Genomic DNA, 20,110 nt, shown 5'->3' on the forward strand with positions numbered 1-20,110 from the left:
ATGGAGAGAAAAACTCGCCCATTTTCGAACAGGGGGCCTTTTATAGGTGGCTGGCCAGACCACCTTCATGGGCCAAAGGTGCTTCCACAACTCCACCATGTTCGGCAGCCAAACTTGAGGTTCGGTGGCAGCAAAAGGGAGCCACCTTCAGCGGCCGAACCTAGCATTTCCCTTCAAAACTTTCTTTTCTTTTCAAAACCCAATTTCTTTCTTCATTAAAACCATAAAAACATATAAAAATATTTTATAAAAGCATATTTTACCCTTCTAGAGGGTTCTGACATCCGAGAATTCCTGATTCCAACGGAGATTCCGCCGGAAGGTAGGAATTCCGATGCTGGGGTCTAGCCAGGTATTACAGAAAGAATCAAAACTGCTGTCAATCGGCAGAAAAGCTATGCAGATGTCCGCAGGAAGCATATAGAGTTCCAAGAGGGAGATATGGTGTTGCTAAAGGTGTCTCCTATGAAAGGGGTGATTCGTTTTGGGAAGAAAGGTAAGTTAGCTCCACGGTACATCGGACCCTTTGAGATCCTGCAAAAGGTTAGGAATGTATCGTACAAGTTGGACTTACCTGCTTCTATGGAGAGAATCCATCCGGTTTTCCATGTTTCCATGTTACGGAAGTTCATATCAGATCTGGGCAATGTTCTTAATGAGCCAGATGTGGAGATCCTAGGAGATCTTACCTATGTTGAACAGCCAGTGCAGATCATAGACACGCAGATCAGAAAGCTGAGGAATAAGAAAATCCCGATGGTGAAAGTCCTTTGGAATCACCACAATATTGAAGAATGTACCTGGGAGACACGGGAGTCCATACTCCAGCAATACCATTATCTCTTCTAAGGTTAGTGTTTTGTTTTATGTGCTTCCTTGTTGTTATGTGTGTTATGCCATGCTATGCTGTTTGTTGAATATTCGGGGATGAATGTTCTTAAGGGGGGAAGAATGTAATACCCGGCTAGACCCCGGCATCGGAATTCCTACCTTCCGGTGGAATCTCCGTTGGAATCCAGAATTCTCGTATGTCGGAGCCTTCTTGAAGGGTAAAATAAGGTTTTTATAGAATGTTTTAATGTTTTTAAAGTTTTAACAAAGAAAGAAAATTGAGTTTTGAAAGAAAAAGCCATGGAGGAAAAACCCAGGTTCGGCCGCCGAACCTGGAGTTCGACCGCCGAACATGGGGAGCTTACGGAAGCACCTTTGGCCCTCGAAGGTGGTCTGGCCAGCCATCTATAAAAGGCCCCTTGTCCGAAAATGGGCGAGTTTTCTCTCTCTATTTTCGGGCATAGGTGAGATTTCGCCCTCCTATGGTTGATTTTATATTTTCCTTCAAATCTTTCAAGTTTTTTACAAGCTTTATCTTGTTTTGAAGTTTTTAAGCTCAAAATCAAAGTCTTGAAGCTTGGAGACCCCCGGAGCTCATTCCTCCACATCTCCAAGTTTGGGATCGCATCTCCTCTCGATCTTCAAGAGGTAAGTGTAGATCCTCCTCTTCTTTTAGGTTTTAAGTGAGTTTTAAGGGGTTTTAAGGGTGTTTAATGCATGTCTAGAGTATATCTAGAATGTTAGGGTTTATGTTAGTTTAATGATAAATGTGATGCTATGTTGATGTTTGTTGTGGTTTAGGCTAGTTTTATGCCCCTATGTGTTTGAAAATATGTTTATGCATGTTTTAGAATAGTTGAATGCATGTTGTGAGGTTTTGGGTGGCTGGATGAGAGAGGCAAAATCGGGTTCTACCATTCTGGAGAACCCAGGTTCGGCCGCCGAAGCAATGTTCGGCCGTCGAACCTGCCTGTGGAGGCAGCCTTTGGCCGCCTAAACTCGCCCCCGAAAGATGGACTTTCGGCTCTAGAGGGGAGTTTCGGCGGCCGAACCTGCCCCCGAAGATTGGTGACTTTCGGATCTGTGAAGGCTTTCGGCCGCCGAACCTTGCCCCCGAAAGTGTCTGACTTTCGGATCTGTAGGGGCTTTCGGCCGCCGAACCTGTTGCCGAACGTCCCCTGTCCAGCCTTCCTTTATTAGTTTTCTATGCATGTTTGATGATGTTTTAGGGGGTTTTTGGGGAGATGTTTAGAGTCTTTATAGAGTATGTTTGGTCCCTCATTTGAGTCCACCTGTGTAGGATCGGACCTGAGGAACCGAGGTGATCAGTAGTGAGTTAGTTGTTCCAGAGTCAGCCAAAGATGAGTAGAACATAACTCTTTCATTTTTAAAGCAATCAAACTTTTAAGCGTGCTCATGCATCATAGATACCATGTTTATGTATTAGGTTGTTGCATTAGAATTCACGAATATGATGTATTGCATAATTTGTTGTTGATGTGGATGGATATTGGATGACCCATTAGCCCTCGAGATGATACGATATGTTATGACAGATAAGGAAGTCCAGGGCTGCCCATTCCACGCATCCTGGCATTATGTAAGGAAGTCCAGGGCTGCCCATTCCACGCGTCCTAGCATTATGTTATGTTTAAGAGGAAGTCCTGAGGAGCTCCGTCGAGGGCCGGGCACATTGGATTATGTAGAGGGTTATTGGTGACAAGTCCATCCGTAATGTGAATTGTTTGTGTTGTGACGCATTTCATGAAAGCATATATTTAATTAAATTGTTTTTACTGTTCTGCTCACTGGGCTTTAGTAGCTCACCCCTTTCCCCTAACCTCAGGTTTGCAGGTCAAAGATAGTACGGAAAGTCGCCAAGGTTGATGGTATAGTTCATGTAATAGATTAGTAGTGGACATGTTGTATTAATGGATTAGTATTGTGCTTAGCCCTAATGTCTATAATCCTTATTGTACATGATCATTATGTAAAATGTTTTATGTATGATGAGATATATCGATCCAAGCTTGATGTATGAGATGTTGACCCTACTAGAGCATTTGATGAGGGCTCTAGTATAGGGTTTTATGTTTATAGATATGATGTATGTGTAGGTCAAGCTTGGTAGAAGAAAAGTTTAAAATTTTTATGAAAATGTATGATCATGTATGAGATTTTATCAGGTACACAGGATGCATAGTAGGCTTACTACGGGTTCCGGCGACTTTAAGTCGATTTGAATCCTAGCGCCGGTAGCGGTCCGGTTTCCGGGCCCTTACATTTAGAGTCTTGATAGAGTTATGTTTGGTCCCTCATTTGAGTCCACCTGTGTAGGTTTGGACCCGAGAGACCGTAGAAGCCAGCAGTGAGTCAGCTGCTCCATAGTCAGTAAAGCATCAGCCAGAGGTGAGTAGAACTAAACTAATCTATTATTTTTAAAAGTAATCAAACTTTTAAGTATGTTCATGCATCATGAATGCCATGTTATGTAATAGGTTGTTTGCATTAGAATTCATGAATATGACGCATTGCATAATTTACTGTTGATGTGGATGGATATTGGATGACCCACTAGCTTTCAATATGATATGATATGATACAAAAGTCCAGGTCGAGGCCCATTCTACGCCCCTGGCATGATGTAAGAGAAAGTTCAGGTCGAGGCCCATTCTACGCCCTTGGCACAGTTGGATATGTTATGTTATATTTAAGTGAAAGTCCTGAGGAGCTCCATCGAGGACCGGGCACATTGGATATGTAGAGGGTTACTGGTGACAAGTCCATCCTTGATGTGGATTGTTTGTGTTGTGATGCATTTCATGAGAGCATATGTTTATTAAATTGTTTTTATGGTTCTGTTCACTAGGCTCTTGTAACTTATCTCTTTCCTCTAACCCCAGGTTTGCAGGGTCAGGAATAGCTCGGGAGGTCAGCTAGAGGCTGGTATATATTAATGTAATAGAATAGTAGTGGACATGTACTATGTAATGGTTTAGATTTGTGCCTTGCCCTAGTTTATGTTTTGTAAATCCCAATGAACATGTTGTTATGTAAAAGCTTTTTTTATAATGAGTTATGTTGATCCAAGCTTGATGTATATGATGTTAACCATACTAGAGCATTTGATGAGGGTTCTAGTGTGGGTTTTATGTTTACAGTTTATGAAGAATGTACAGGTCGAACTTGGAATATAAAAAGTTTGAAATTTTTATGAAAATGTATGTTTATGTATGAGATTTTATCAGGTATACAAGATGCATAGTAGGCTTGCTAAGGGTTCCGGCGACCTTAAGTTGATCTGAATCCTAGCGCCGGTAGCGGTCCAGTTTTCGGATCGTTACAGATTTGCCTAAATCACTGACCAAATCACCACAGGCCAGGAAGTCCCTTTCTCTCTTATTTTTCTCTTTATATGTTTTGCATTGAGGACAATGTTTGAACTAGGTGTGGAGGTACTGGGAGAATATTTTTGCATTGTTTGCACTATCTTTTGCTATCTTTTTGCCTCTTTTTGCATTTTTCTATCCTTTTATATACACACAAAAAATTTTTCATACACAGATTTTTTTAGCCTTTACTCTACTCAGCATATATGACAAAGTTAAAAGAGCCTCCTATCTCATGACCCCATTAAATTTTCCAACCCTTTAAGCCTAAACTGAATCAATTACAGTGTGTTACCTTCACTTAGGAAGTTTTTTCTCTTAAATTGAATCTTTGCACTTGCTATGGTCAAGGGAAAAATACACATGCAATAAAAAGTTAGTGTAACTCTCTATGAACTGATTTGCCCAAACTGTTATGAAAAAAAAAAGAGAAAAGAAAAGAAAAAAAATAACTCAGCAAAATCAAAACATAACCTGTTTCGATGGTCAAAGACTATGAACAGAGCAAGTAGCCACTTGAACAAGTGATCAACTGAGTAACCGAGGGTGGGTGTCACCAATATGCACTTTCGCGTAAAAAGGTTGGTGACTTTTTCAGGCAAGAATAAGTGTTGCTGAATAAAAATGCTTCAAAGGGGGCAAGTCACTCTAAGGGGTTGCATTAAGCCTAAAACGAAAGAATAAAGTATGATCAAATCAAAAACTTTTGGCCATGGTGGGTGGGAGGAAACAAGGAAAGAGAGGATAACCTTAGTGCATGTACTTTACACTGTAATACTTCAATTTAGGAGTTTAGAGGGGCTGATTAAGTAGTACTTAGGCTCAAAAGAAAAAGCGGCTTGATTGACTAAGTTATTTGTTGCTTGAGGACAAGCAAAAAGCTAGGTGTCGGGGTATTTGATCAAGCATAATTTAGCCACATTTTTATTATCTTTATTACTGTTTAATTACACATTTTTCTAGTTTAATTCATGTTTTTATGATATTTTTACAGAAAAAGAGAAAACTGAAAACTTGGAGAAAAATTACAGAAAAAGCTGGAAAATTGATTTGGCCGAAGTGATTTGGCCAAATCGCCCGCAGAAAACTGAAGCAGAAGGCTGAAGCAGAAATCTGGAAGTGACTCACAGAAACAATTTGGGCAAGCGATTTGCCCAAATCAACTGCCCAAATCAAACTGACGCAGAGAAGGACAGCAGTACGGGAAGAAGGAAAATTCAGAATTTCAAAAATGTTGGAGTCCTATCCTACTTCAAACACCACAAGACAAACCCTATGACATCTCCAAGAGTCACTCCCAAGAAAGACTTTCTCCAAGAAGAAGATTTATTCATAATTAAATACAAAAGCAAAGAAGGAATAAATGACTACAAAAGACCAAGTCAAATTAGGATTCCAAATCCTAATTGGACTAGGACTCTTCACCTATAAAAGGAGACAGCCACAAACCAGCAAAGGGGCATCGAAATTTCTGCAGAACTTCAGCAGCAACACAACAGCCTCCTTTCTACTTTTCTTCTTTCTCTTTTTGTGTATTTTTGTCCACCATGAGTGGCTAAACACCTTCTTTTCTAGTTGAAGTTGGGGAATTTTAGTTTTGTGATGAATTGAGAGATTTAAAACTCCATTATTAAACTTCTATTTTTTTCAATATTTATGCAACTTATTCTTCATGCTATTATTGCTTTGCTATTAGAATCAATTAAGGCCTGTTGCTTTTAATTGCATAAGTGATAAATTGTTAGTTTAAATAATTTAGGTTCGTAATTGCTTAGATTGGTTGAACACAAGCACACTTGGTTGCATAATCTAAACTTGACTATGCGGTTGACAATGTTAGAATTAGGTTTCTCTAAGTTTTAATGTAGTCAACAGTTGAAAAGTAAAAAACCCCAAGGACGTTCCTTGGCAACTTGTTGACTAGTGTTTGATTAGCGAATGTTTCTTAGTCAAACTAAAACTAATGAGGAATTTGGTTGTGAGGAGCGTCTTCCACAATCTAAACTAATTTATTGAAATAAATAGGAGTATCAAAGAATCAACGATCAATTCTAAACAACTGAAATAGTTCCATACTTCAACTAGAGCTTTTCTCTCATTGATTTACTCATTTTTTTTTTAAATTATTGCTTTCTTCTACTACTTAATCTTTAAATTTCAGTTCTCTATCATTAAAAACAAACCCCCCTTTATTTTTGCTTTTATTATTTAATTACCTAAATCATTATTAGGAAGATTCTTAGTGTCAAATCCCTGTGGTTCGACCTTATTGCCACTATATACAAATTATTTTGTTGATTGATAATAGGTTTATTTTTGACGGCTTCAACAACCGCTATCAATAAAGAACTACCATCCATAGTATTTGTGCCTCTATCCTCAGCAACTGCATAATTTGGTATTTATAGAAAAAAATTTTCACTTGGACTAATTCACATTTACCAATTCACATAGGAGTTCACTTCCATCTATTATCTTTGTCATCTGACCTGAAAGTAATGTCTTACTAGTTCACCTTAATCTCCTGTCTTTATCACCTGCAGCAAAACAAATAATAGTATTGTGAATTAACATTTCACTTTCATGTACTGTATTTGTTACTTGCAGTAAAAGTAATATTTACCATCTCACTTAACAGTTCACTTCCATCTATTGTTTTTGTCACCTTCATTATAAGTAAAGTTTGCCATGTGACTTACTAATTCACCTAGGGTTTAGGGTTTAGGATTTAGGATTCAGGGTTTAGGGTTCAGGATTTAGGTTTTTGGATTTACTGATAATGAACGTGTAGTGTCTTTGTCACTTGCAGTAAAATTAATATTTGTCATGTGACTTACCATTTCACTTATATGTACTTTCTTTATCACTTGAATCAAAATAAATAATTGCAATAGGACTAAGTAGTTCACTCCCGTTCTCTGTCTTCATCACTTGCACCAAAAGAAATAATTGCCTTGTAAATTCACATTATTATTTCATTTCTGTTATGTCTTCGTCATGTGCAGCAAATAAAATTATTGCCAAGTGAATTGATAGTTGTAATAACCCTTTACAGGAATGGAGGGCTCAAATGACAGTAGAATTTTCATCAACCCAGGACCACGTGATACTTCAGTGCTACATTTCTAGGCATCTCATAGGTCCCAAGTCGTGTGGGATGAGCCACAAGAGGCTGGTGTAATTACATGCCGACGATCCTCTACCGTATTGCACGGTCACGATATTGATGACAGACTCATCCCTTATCTCTGTGCTAGTGGATTTTATGGAGCTATTCGACTAAACTTCTTCACTTAGATCACCACCTCATAACGACTTTGGTTGAGAGATGGAGACCAGAGACACATACTTTCATGTTACCCCATGGAGAGTGTATTATTACACTTCAAGATATGAGACTGATATCTGGATTGCCTGTTGATGACAATGCTGTTACTGGGACCACATGACAGCCTTGGCAATTACTATGTTAAGATTTGTTAGGGTTGGTCCCGGATCGTGATGTTATGAAGGGAAATACAATTGTACTGACCTGGTTGAGAGAAAACTTTCACCACATTCCAGAGTACGCTGATGATGTTACTATTCAGAGGCATGCTCGGGTTTTCCTTTTACGGCTAATAGGTAGATCGCTATTTGTAGATCGGTCTACTCATAGGGTCAATCTAATATTTTTGCCACTACTGGCTAATTTCAACACCTGTGGTCAATATAACTGGGGTATAGCCTGCCTTGCTTGGCTTTATAAAGAGCTTTGCAGAGCTATATCACCACAAGTGCAGCAAATGGGCGGGGCACTGCACATTTTACAGATTTGGACATGGGATAGAATAAAAATAATTGCTCTGACCATCTCCTAGATAAATCCACTTCTAGATACACCGATTCGCAGTCGGTATGTGCTATACCCTAAAGTCATACATTTTTATTTTACTATTATACCATTAAATCCAACATCTTGTTACTAATTCCAAACTATATATCGTCTAGGTGGAGTAATACTAGAAGTATTACCGAAGTTACAACGCATGTGCTAGTCGAAGAGGTCATCATTCTTTACCTTTTAATTACATGTCAATTCAAATTATATAATTTTAACCTTTTACATTATCTTATCTACACAGTTTATATGGGAGCTATACTCTGATGATGTGGTGGATGCTATGCCAGATTACTGTCTACAGGGTAGACAAATATGGAGATCAGTTGTGCCACTTATTTGTTTTCATATTGTAGAGTGGTATCAACCTGACAGGGTGCTGAGACAGTTTGGATTTTCTCAACCCATTCCACAACCACCATGTCAAACAGATGATATGCATTCAATAAAATTAACATCTTCGTCTACCAACTGGATGATCAAGAACCAACATTAGATTGCACTCTGGGAATCAAGGCACCGACAGATTATCGCCAGCAATACTCTGACCCAACCTTTACATTACCATTCACAATATATGGAATGGTACAGAATGATTGCACGTCGGTGGGTATCTCAAAAGGGTACATCAATCGGCGCTGTGGTAACATTGTATTTCTGTATTAATTATAAAAATAATTACAATACCTAACTTTTGGGATTGATATTTTAATAAATACATTTTACAGGAGGATGGTCTGGAGAACTACTGCTTATGGGCGAGTCAAGTTCGTCACCCGACAATAGAAAAGATTGGAAATGCGATCAATTCGATGTTTCATGCACTTCGTATATTCAATCGCATTTCCCAAATATCACCTCCATAGTCGGCGCCACCTTCCCAACCACTTCCAGATGATATACATGATGCGCCCTCCTCCTCGAGGAACCCCCCATGACATCGTCGCCACACTACCAGGCCATGAAGGGAGACAGAGATTTCACGGCTTATGCTAGACCTTGGTGTAATGCAGATACCATCAGCGGTTGCATTCCATCCATACGGCTCATATACAGAATTGGGCCAATCTTCACACATGCCCACTTATGGAGATGATTTTCAGAGTCAGTATACAGGATGGACACCAGGGTCTTCTTCTATGCCTTTTCAGTCATTTACTCCAACTCCTTCCAATTACGATCAGACTAGAGGGGAAGACATGGCTAGCACGTAGTTCGACTTCTTCTCCCCTGCGCAACCACATATTCTATTAGAGTCTGTTTTTCTAGCATTCTCCCGACAATTATTGGATGATCCCTCAAGCCGACTTAACTTGTTTTTTTTTTTTTAATTTTCTACAACCCCTTATTCAGGGGATTTCGATTTTGCAACTCAGAATCTAATTATTGGGGAGAGTTTAAGGCCTCGATCTCAACTTCCTGATTTAAATATATCTATGGTTGACAATGACATTGGAAATTCTCAAGAGGCTCAACAGGAGCCATCATTTGACGGGTGTCGGTACAACACAAGACGCCCTGGTGAGAGGAGACCACGATATTGTGACACGGACAGTCATTTACATGGTTATCGTTAGACATAAAAATATTATTGTGAATTTTGTATAATTGAATTTAATCGTTATTAATATCTTTCTTATTTCTTAAATTAAATTTAGTTATATCATTCACTATTATTTATTTATTATAAATTATTAATTTCATCTAAATATTAATAAAAATTTATAAATCTTTTATGTATTATAATTTTAATACATACAAATGACTCGTAATATTAATTTATTATTATTAAAAGTGGTAAAGTTTTAATAAATTTTATATTTAATAAACTTTACATATATTTAAATAATAATTATACGTAATATATTTATATTATAATTATATATATTATAATTATATTATATATAATATATAATAATTTTTTATAGAATGGAGGCGTCGGAACGTCCTAACCTTTTTCTACTGTTATCTTATAGTCAAACTCTAAATTTATAAATAATTTTATCTCAATTTCAAATTTACAAATAAAAAATTTTCACTCCTAATTTGACAAAAAGCCTCTTAAATTGTATTATTAATTGTTTTAATCACTAAGGTTTCGACATATATTTATTAATGAAAATTTTTATATTATTGATTATATAAAAAAAAAAAAAAAAAAAAAAACCCTTTTAACCGTCCATCTCGATATATCATCCCTCAGTGGAGATACGCTTAAGAGACCGCGAACCCATCTCAGGGCCAATATCGGATCAGGTCAGCCCAACAAGCACCCGATTCGTTTTTATAACTGATTGAAGCGATTCAACGGATAATCTCCCTCCACAAATTTTTTCAGTCAGAGGGGGAGCATGGCGTCCTCTGCTCATATCTCCGCTATCCCTCAACGCTTCTCTTTCTCCTCTAAAACTTCGTCTCGTCACTGTGAGTTCTCTCTCGCTGCACCTTTTTGTCCTTTAATTCAATTTTAGTTTCTTCACAGGTGTAGGCAAACGATTTGCTTCTTGTACTTGGAGCAAAATCAACTTGGGCGCTTCTTGAATTTCTTCGGAATACCCACAGATTCTGTTTCTTCAAATTTATCGTTGGTTGGTAGAACATTCGTTTTAATTGTGTAATTTATTTGTGATGTATAGCGTTCAAATCCAACTCAATCGGGATTCGAGTGAGATCAAGTTTGGAAAATGAGAACCGCTCTTCTGAAGTTCCCGACCAGTTCTTGGAATCAATCGAGGTGAAAGTTTCGTCGTTAAGGACAGTGCTCAGTTTATTGGTTTCTTCTTTTGAAATGCTTGATGTTGTGCCTACGATTTGATGAGTGCTAATACCATTTGTGTTGCATATAGTTGTTGAATTTGTTAAATGTGCTTCTAGGAATTGTGGATGAAAAGTTATCCTGCTTCCCTAGTTTGGGCACATTGAAATTACTTTACCAGAATCTTTCCAACAGGGACAGGGTTTAGCTTCTGTTTGTAGCAAACATTTTATTGCTATTGTCAAATATTGAGGTTTGTGTCCTTATCCAGTTGAAGTTTCATATTTATTACAGGAGTCTCAAGCATCAACATCAAGGCGTCGGTGCATTAGTTGTTTATGCTCAACTTTGGTGCTGATTAGTAATGCTGGAACCTCCATCTCCATCCCAAAGGCAGTTGCTTTAGATGGAAAAGAAAGAGCTGTATGCCGAAATTGCGGAGGCAGTGGTGCTGTACTTTGTAAGCATTATTTTGCTTCTCTTTCTTGTATATCTTTCATGATAAATGAGAGCATTAGGCCCGAGGGTTTTTCTTTTCGTTTTCCTTTTTTTTTTTGCAATGCAAAATTTGTATCTCTTACTTGCAAAGTTGGTTCAAAATGAAAATCAATACAGATCTATTCCCTTCATTCTATTGAACTTAGGGTCAGTTTTATAGAAGCATCTATTACTTCTAAATCTTTAGTCAATATCCCAACTCATTCTTAGTCTACCTTTATCTTTCTTTCTTTCTTTCTTTCTCTTCTTCTTCTTGTTCTTCATTTCTCCTCTCACTCTCACTTCTATATCTTGTGTCCTCAACCTTCCATACCATGCATTTGGTGGTCTATGTTATATATTTCTAAATAACTTCAATGGCTGCTAGTCTCATCTTCCTGCAAATGCACTTTGAAAATGTCATTGTCTTTATTCACCCTTTAAACTGGCCTATAGTACATTGGTTTTGTTTTTTGTATAGGTGATATGTGTGGTGGTACAGGAAAATGGAAAGCTCTGAACAGAAAACGTGCTAAGGATGTTTATGAGTTTACAGAATGCCCTAATTGCTATGGTACATGTATTTCCTTTGATGTATAATTCTAATAACTTCAATTTTAGCACTAAAAGAGCACATGCATGCTGGTTTCTCTTTTATGCATTTACATTAAGAGAAATTTAGTATAGATGCAGCCACAACTGTATAACAGAGTAATCATCTGAATACTAGTGAGATGCCCACACATTCTGCTGGTTTAATATACCTTTTTCATATTATATTAATAACTTTTTAAGTATTAACATCACATGAAATTTTATGAACTTATCATGAAATAATCACCAACAAAAGTAATACTGAAATGTTATATTGTAAAATAGCATTTATAGTTTGAGAATAAAATAAATATGCCATAATCCAATGTATGATGACAAGATAATAGAATTATGAATGGCAGTATATTGTTGTATTTGTTAAAAATATAAAAAGATGGGTTGTAGAATATTCATAATGGAACATATTTAATTAAAATATTCACAACAGTAAGGAGAGGAGTCTTTGTTGGGTGCATTAGTAATTAATATTTTCACATTTACCGCTAATTAACCATTTATTAAATTAGTAATTAAAGTTTGCTCATTTACTAGAATCAACATAGATTGCCACATGAGCAATGGTATTGTTCAATACGATCTCCAATTGTAATTGGAGTCTCATCTATTGCAAAATATATCTTGTATTTGTAATGGAGTAGCACCTCTTGAAGCATTTCGGGCAAGCTGCATATTTGCTGCGATGTATAAACATAATTATGTTAATCAAATGTGAGCTTTTTAATTGTGTAAACCTCGAGTACACTGGAAATATAATCCCTGTGGACTCTAAAAATCAAGTGCGAGTTCTTTGCATGAGCAAAGGGGTTTCTTTTTCCACTGTAAGAAATTATGAACGGGAGATGTCAGTGTGCTGTTAGTAGCATCACTTGGAGAATCTGCAATAAGGAAATATTGATTAGGTAAAACTGATTACTATATGCTGATATTGAAAGCAAAACCAGGTTTTACCAGAGATTTCTTTTTTTTTTTTTTGGTATCCCCATGTTTATAATAAGATTCTTAACAGAAAGAAAAGACTACCTTGATTTTCCAGAAATGAAAAGAGAGAAAGCACTCTTTTTCTTTTGGCTTTTGACTGATATCTGAAAATACAATTCTGCAGCTGCTAGTTACCATTGTTAAAGATTTAGAGATTGCAGGGATATTGCAATTTTATTAATTTCATATCCTGAATCACTGTGAATTGTGAATTATTCTTATATGGGAATTAGGAATTGTCTACTTGCCCATTGAGCTAAATTTTTATTGGAGCGTTCTCTTTATTTGTAGAACTTCTTGAGAAGCTAAAGTTGTCCCGCATATACTGAAAACCATATTGAAGGATCTTCTGGACTCTTTGAAAGCTGAAATATCTAAAGATCTCATTATAATAGTGTTGTCATTCTGTTTACTTGAATTTCCTTTTAACCTTCCTATTGTTGATTTTTCAATTTTATTGAGTCATTTCAATTTCTTTATGAGCAGGTCGGGGCAAACTTGTATGTCCTGTTTGCTTAGGTACTGGTTTACCAAATAACAAAGGTCTTCTAAGGAGGCCTGATGCAAGGCAATTACTTGATAAGATGTATAACGGTCGGCTATTGCCTGGATCTTGAGTAAGTTCTTTTACTTCTTCATTGCTCTCTTGCTGGATTTTCATATTGCTTCACAATCCATTTTATTTGAAGCGTGAATAAAGCATTCCAGTAAAATTAAAAGGGGGTGGGGGATGGTTTAAAATGGTCACAGATAATGCTTCATGTACAATTGCTTTACTTTGGCAGGCTACTCCGACGAGTACAAAATTTTGGGAACATTGTTATGGAATTTTGATTGTAAGATTATATGAGAAGGTGAATGTAGCCAGCAACAGTATCAGTGCATAGTCTGAGCATTACCTCCATGCCTAGCACACATCAGGAGCTTTTTCTTCTTTGATGTAGTTATAGAAATAACCTAAGCTTTGATTTTATGTATGCCATGCTGTTTCATTCAAAGTAGGTCCAATCAGAGGACAGTGAACCATCTCCTTTCTTCCCTACTTGAAACATGAGATGCATGTCCACTGCATAAACAGTTATAAGAGAACCTAATGGTGCTTTGCCTTGTGTTGGTTGATGGGTGATCATCTGTACTTGGGTACCAGATTCAATGTAGTAGTTTTCAAATGTAATTTTAGACAAGGTTGTAAGATACATTTGTTTCTGAAATGATTAGATCAATTCATCTGCTCTTGCAGTGTATTTGACATGAACTAATAGATATGTGACTGCTAATCTGCGATATTGCTTGATGCTAGTTGCAGTGAGTCACTTGTGAGCTTACTATCGAGTGACCTGTGAATGCTCCCCATCTTTTAGTTAATTCTGTATCATTTTTATCAAAATTTTCACTTATGGAAAGGAATCACGTGCGTGCTAATCTGTCAAGAATACTACATGATAAACTCTGCATCAAAATTAAAATTAATTTAGCATACTAATGATATTACAAATTATTATTTAATTAATGTAAACAAATACTCAAAAAATGACGATTTCCTTTCCTCTTCACCTATCACCTACTTGATATTAGTCTACACATTCTTCTCCTTCTTGCATGAACAAGAAGTTTCTTCTTTGCATCAACGATTGATGATAATGATTCATCAGCCACAGATACTTTCCTGATGGTCACTTCTTTTTCTCTTGTTTTCACTTTGACGCTTCAATTTATTTAAAGCTTGGTCAGCCTTGGAGACGATTTTCGATACGGTAAATCCTGCTATTTCAAAAATCTGTGATCTGAATGGAATTAAAGAATTACAAGCAACAACATCAACTCCTTCATATGTCCAAGCCCCTACGACTGCCTCGCCTTTAAGTCCAATGGCAAACCACCCCAGACCAGCTGCAGCAATGTCTACAGAACTTGAATCCCAAGTGCTGCCAGAGATGTGGAATTCCTTTCTCACCCATTTGCCAAGCTCCTGAACTCGTTTCTCCCCAATTGGAGGCTGAAATATAAACGCTAAAATCTTGTAACTGACCAACCATTTTATCTCGTCAATGTTCCAAAGATAATACATAAGGGTTAGGAGCAGCACAGGTCATACTGCTCACATAAGATCTCCTACTATTATGGTCTCAAATAGGACAATCTAGCTTGTCTATTTAATTGGACTATTTTTTCACTGAATTTTCCTTAGCAGTTGGTAAAAATCTCAACAAATTTGAAAGGTCAGAGATTAACTTGTGTAGCTACTAATCACTTTGTGTATCCAATGCAGATGAATCAATCATAGAATGTCCTGGCACAGCTAGAAAACATCAAATAGTTCGAAGATTTTTCTGGAAGTAGGCAAAATAGGCGTCAAAACTTTTTATTTTAGGTCCACGAGCGTCAAAATTAATGATCAATAGGTTTTTACCCCATGTAGTAAATTTCACATTTTTCTAGTTGGTGTGTGCATTCGGCTAGCTGAAATGAACCAGTGAAAATTCATATTAACAAATATTTGACAAAGTTTAAAATAGCTGAATGGATAAGATTGTAATGACTATAATGATTGCTGGGAATCTAAGGGACATATCACAACGTGTTAGAAATATTGATGTTAAGATGGTTGTCTGGTAACTTGATAATGAAAAGATCAAGGATCATGGTTTCAAATCACGGTGGCAACTACATTCTTGGTCACAGTTTTATTATTCAAAGAAACTACCTTTTAATTTAAGGGTTATTCCTTTTTATACTTGCTACATATTTTTTTATAATTTTTTAATCTTATAATAAGAGTATAAAACTTAATTTAATAAATATTAGGTTGTAATTCTAAACTTCTAAAGTTTTAAATTTCTAATTTAACATTTTAACTTAACCTTTTGCATAATATTTGTTGAAAAATCATAAAAAGCAACCTTTTACAAATAGCACTTTATAAAACCACTTGGTATCTTATTAGATGATGTGAGCTCTTCAACATAAAAATTTGTAGAGGAGTTGATTAATAGCACTTGAAGAGTCTTGGAAGTTGAGAGAAATTTAGAGAAACTTGAGAGAAAATTGAGGAAATCAGAAAAGGAATGAAATTTGGCTTGGAAGGAAAATGGATGGCTTCAAAATGTGAAGAAAAAAATTGTCTTTCTGCCTTCAATAATTCATAGATCAGGTGAAAGCTGTCTCCTGTAGCAATTCTGAAGATCTCCGCTCATCAAATGAGAGTAACAACCTTTATGACCATTGGCAGTGACCATTGTGTAATGGCTGTTACCAATACAATTTTTTTTCACCGTGACATAACGGCCTTAACGGCTATGGCTCGTTTGAAAACCTTTAAATAAGGTAATGGTAGTCTTAAAACCATGTTAAGGATGCTTTTGGTATACCCATGTGAATGAAGGATATAAAACAAAATTGTAGTGTTGATAGAAGTATAAATTAATAAAAATATTTTTTATTACTAATAATTACTAATTTTTTTTTTTAATATTAACAAAAATACTTTCATCATGTATTTATGCAGTCCCAATAGTTCTACAGTAATAGAGTTAATATTCCAATAAAAAAAAATCTTAGGAGAGTTAATATATTACCCATAGGTTTGTTCTACACATGCCTATGCATGTAATGCTTTATGATAGTTGAAAGAATAAAATTAGAGAGATCTTTCATATCATTTCCGCTCCTCAGAGTTCTATCATTTAATTCGTTCTTAGACATAATATCAATTGGTAGAATTGGCTGACTAATGAATTCCAAGTACAAAGCTCAGAATCTTATTTTGACTACCATCAAATCCAAATTTCAAATATTAATTGCAGATTGATTCCAAACTTGTTCTTCATTACTCATATAAGATAATGGGGACTCTATATTACTATAATAGAAAATCAAGAAGTATCAGTTATTAATCAAAGCAAATCATACCTGTAATTGACGACCAAAATGGTCTTCTAACATAGTGTTTGCATTTTCTGTTTTCCCCATATGTAATGGAAGATATGGAGATGCCCATACTGTGACATATACAGAATCTGCTGATAATTCTTCAATGTCCAACCTTATAAGACCACCAATATGAATTGAATGGCCTTCCTGTAACCAATAAATTTAAGATGAGTGAAATACAAGTCAAACCCAAATCAATTAGGCAGAAAGTTCTCTCATTCCAAAAAAAAAAAGATCAAGAATTTCATGCTGCATTAGAGATGTAAAGGATGCAATATGTTGATAGTAAGAAAACTATGTATGCTCTTAGCATTAGAAAATTTCTTCCTAATCGGTTTTACTTAGCATATTGCCTAGGTTGGTTGGGGGGGGGGGGGGGGGGGGGGGAGGAGGGGGCAAAACAAGCAAGCACTTTTGAAACAGCACACTTTTAGATGCTATTAAATAAGTTGTTTAATTGCTTTAAAGTGCTTATGACCAAAACATATCAAATTTAACTAAAATCAAATTTTAATTTCTCAATAGCAGTTCCAACAATAATACCAAACAAATTCCAAAATCAGATAAATGACTCAAAATAATTATAGGAAATTGAAGAATGTACAATCTAGATCTGAACTCAAATTCCCATAGTATCTTACTATCACAAGTCATGGGTAAATTGAAAGAATCACAGTCGATTCAAAATGAGATATTCTGAAGTTTTTATCAAAACAATGACCCATTTTTGGGATATATTTGGTGGTAAAGTATAGACCTAAAAAACCATTCAACTTCTTTAGATAAAAATCAAATGCAATTCATGGAGCATAGCACTATATTTTTAGGCAGTAAAGACCCATGAGAAAGCTGCTACAAGGGGGGAGTATAAGCAATAATTGAAGGCAAACCTTTCCTCTACTATAAGTAAGACATGGAAGAAGGGATAAAACTGATCTTATTGGCCCTTCGATGACCCATTTCTTTTAAATTTAATGAAACTAGGGAACAGAATATGAGTACCAAGAAGCTATGGCTATTCATAGAAATAGAACCTCTTCTTCTGACAAGAAGTGGGACAAGCTTAAAGAATTTTCTTTCACCATCAAGAGAAAAAGCAAAAATTTCCACTAAAAGAAATTAGCTCCTCTGGAATGCATCATAGAAGCTTTCTTATGCATAATATCCATTAGAACACAAATACACGAATCACAAAAAACATATTCCATCAGATCTATTAGTCTTCAGTTCATCTCCATAAATTTGAACATCACAAGAAACCAGCAGATATAAAAAGACTTCAAATTCTGAAATTTAACAAGAACATTACATTTATACTTCGTCAAGACTTATAACAATTCAAGCAAACTAACCTTGATCCTATATGTTCTTGGTTTCAACTCTTTACCAATGTGAACAAGCTTCTGCTCTTCTCTAGTTAGCCGTGTTGTAATCTGATGAGGATTCAAAAGCCCCGGTGTGTCAAATAACTTTGCCTGCCTTGGAAGAACACCCTCCATCCTAACAATTCCTAATGTTGTTCCAGGAACAGGTGCCTCCGTCAGAAGCGATAAATTCCCTTCATCTCCACCAGCCCACTTCACCATGGCATTTATCAATGTACTTTTCCCAGCATTCTGCATTCCTACAGCCCACACATTCCCTCTAGGCCCTGCCAATTGAATCACATCCTCAACCAAATCCTTCAATCCCCAATCTTTAACTGCGCTTACAAAATGCACTTTCTTTATAACACTGGCACCACCTTCCCTCGCTCTTTGTCTGACCCAATGCTCAAATCTAGTAGGTGATACAGAAGTAGGCAACAAGTCAAGCTTAGTAACTACAAGAACAATTCTAGGCACATTCCCTGACTTCCCTTCTTTCCATGCAGTAAAATTATCCTCAATTGCATCCGAAACTAACTTGGCTACCTTCTTTGGAAACGAACCAACAAAATCCACCGCATCAACGACCAGAAGAACCACTGAGCGGGCTCCAGTAGCCGACACCAAACGCTTACCAACCGTGTGGTAAAAATCGAATTCCGGCAACAAGTTCTCCACTGTCGGATCCTTCACTTTCCCATAATGTCTTAAAGAGTGACACCGCGCGCACACAACAGGTCTCTCCAATGCCGAGTTTTGGGTGGAACCAGGATTACTGGAAGGGCTTTCAGGATCAGTTACAACACCCTTTTTCAGGGAATTTGAGAATTCAAATTCCAATGAAACAGGAACGAGATGGGTACTGGACTTGTAATTCGGGTCCTTGATTGAGGGCTTGGTGAAGAAACCAGGAAGTTTAGGATTTGAGTTCTGCATATGAATCCCACAGCCGGGGCAGACGGCAGTGGGAGGAGTAGCATCGTCGTAATTTCCATCACGGCTGAGGAGCAAAGGAGAAGGCTGGTGTTTAGGTGGTGGGTTTGAATTGGTGGATTGTGAAGAGAAAAATGAGAGGGAAAGTGAAGGTGGGGGCATTGGGCAATGGTGAAATTGGGTATTTGAGAGAGATGCTAAAGATTGGGCAAAGGGAGAAAGGGAAAGTAGGGATTTTATTCTGGATTTTGAAGCAGAGAGATTTCTGGCTATGTTCATTTCTGCTCTTCACCTTCCTGGTTAGGACGATGTTTCGTAGCGGTTGAACAGGGTTTAGGGTTTTAGGCTTTTAGCAGCCATGGCTCCTCTAGCTAGTTTTTGTATATTATATATATATATAATAATAATTGCAAGGCATTCATATTTTGGAAAAATTATTATCTGAAATATATTTAGTCATAATTATTTTAATTATTTATTATTTAATTTAGGTGAAAATATGGATTAAATTTTAAAATTATAATATTAAATAATTATAGTTTTATAATTATAAATATTAAATAATTATAAATAATTATTGTTTTTAAAATTATAGAAATTAAATAATTATGTTTTAAAAAATTGTAGCGACTAATTAGAAGAAAGAACATTTTAATCATTTTCCAAATTATTTGAAATAGTTAATTGTTTAAAAAATAGAAACTAAATAATCAACCACCTAAAAATAATGATTATTTAGATATTTGTTTAAAAATATGTTTTTTTAAAAATTATTTTTTATATTTTCTTTCGAGACTTAAAGAAATTAATTAATAAAAAATTTAAAAGGAAGTGATATATAAATTTGTTAATTTATTTTATTTTTTAAGTTAAAATTAATCAATAAATAATAAGTTATTTTTGAAAAATATTTGTTTATATAAATATTATAAAATTTTATATAAAATATTTATTA

The 20,110-nt window shown here is 36.0% G+C and overlaps 2 protein-coding genes across 4 annotated transcripts; one reads left to right on the forward strand and one right to left on the reverse strand.

Moving 5' to 3' along the window:
- Window positions 1-10,363: 10,363 nt before the first annotated feature.
- On the forward strand, window positions 10,364-14,169 carry LOC110611727 (protein PHOTOSYSTEM I ASSEMBLY 2, chloroplastic). The gene is made up of 6 exons (XM_021752146.2): window positions 10,364-10,524; window positions 10,737-10,834; window positions 11,150-11,315; window positions 11,814-11,906; window positions 13,412-13,542; window positions 13,711-14,169. Exons 1-5 carry the CDS (start codon window positions 10,452-10,454, stop codon window positions 13,540-13,542), a joined length of 561 nt encoding a protein of 186 aa, XP_021607838.1. The 5' UTR covers window positions 10,364-10,451; the 3' UTR covers window positions 13,711-14,169.
- LOC110611723 (GTP-binding protein BRASSINAZOLE INSENSITIVE PALE GREEN 2, chloroplastic) lies at window positions 11,374-19,566 on the reverse strand. Of its 3 annotated transcripts, none has more exons than XM_021752127.2 (3): window positions 18,208-19,566; window positions 16,835-17,002; window positions 11,374-12,822 (listed from the first exon to the last, which is right to left on the reverse strand). In XM_021752127.2, the coding sequence occupies exons 1-3, from the start codon at window positions 19,432-19,434 to the stop codon at window positions 12,790-12,792; spliced, it is 1,428 nt and encodes a 475-aa protein (XP_021607819.1). In that variant the 5' UTR covers window positions 19,435-19,566; the 3' UTR covers window positions 11,374-12,789. The 3 variants fall into 3 exon arrangements, with proteins under 3 accessions (XP_021607819.1, XP_021607818.1, XP_043810734.1); XM_021752126.2 differs by lacking the exon at window positions 11,374-12,822 and adding an exon at window positions 14,366-14,921 and having other exon boundaries at window positions 18,208-19,558; XM_043954799.1 differs by lacking the exon at window positions 11,374-12,822 and adding an exon at window positions 14,931-15,224 and having other exon boundaries at window positions 18,208-19,565.
- Window positions 19,567-20,110: the final 544 nt, after the last annotated feature.

The sequence above is a fragment of the Manihot esculenta genome, chromosome 3, assembly GCF_001659605.2.
Source record: "Manihot esculenta cultivar AM560-2 chromosome 3, M.esculenta_v8, whole genome shotgun sequence".
Classification (NCBI taxonomy): domain Eukaryota; kingdom Viridiplantae; phylum Streptophyta; class Magnoliopsida; order Malpighiales; family Euphorbiaceae; genus Manihot; species Manihot esculenta.

Coding starts and splice junctions, on each gene's coding strand:
- LOC110611723 (XM_021752126.2), bottom strand. CDS start 19,434: ATGAACATAGCCAGAAATCTCTCTGCTTCAAAATCCAGAATAAAATCC. Junction 17,003..18,207: donor CAAGAACATATAGGATCAAG/GTTAGTTTGCTT, acceptor TATTGGTTACAG/GAAGGCCATTCAATTCATAT. Junction 14,922..16,834: donor ATTTTGGTCGTCAATTACAG/GTATGATTTGCT, acceptor TTTATATTTCAG/CCTCCAATTGGGGAGAAACG.
- LOC110611727 (XM_021752146.2), top strand. CDS start 10,452: ATGGCGTCCTCTGCTCATATCTCCGCTATCCCTCAACGCTTCTCTTTC. Junction 10,835..11,149: donor AGTTCTTGGAATCAATCGAG/GTGAAAGTTTCG, acceptor TATTTATTACAG/GAGTCTCAAGCATCAACATC. Junction 11,907..13,411: donor AGAATGCCCTAATTGCTATG/GTACATGTATTT, acceptor CTTTATGAGCAG/GTCGGGGCAAACTTGTATGT.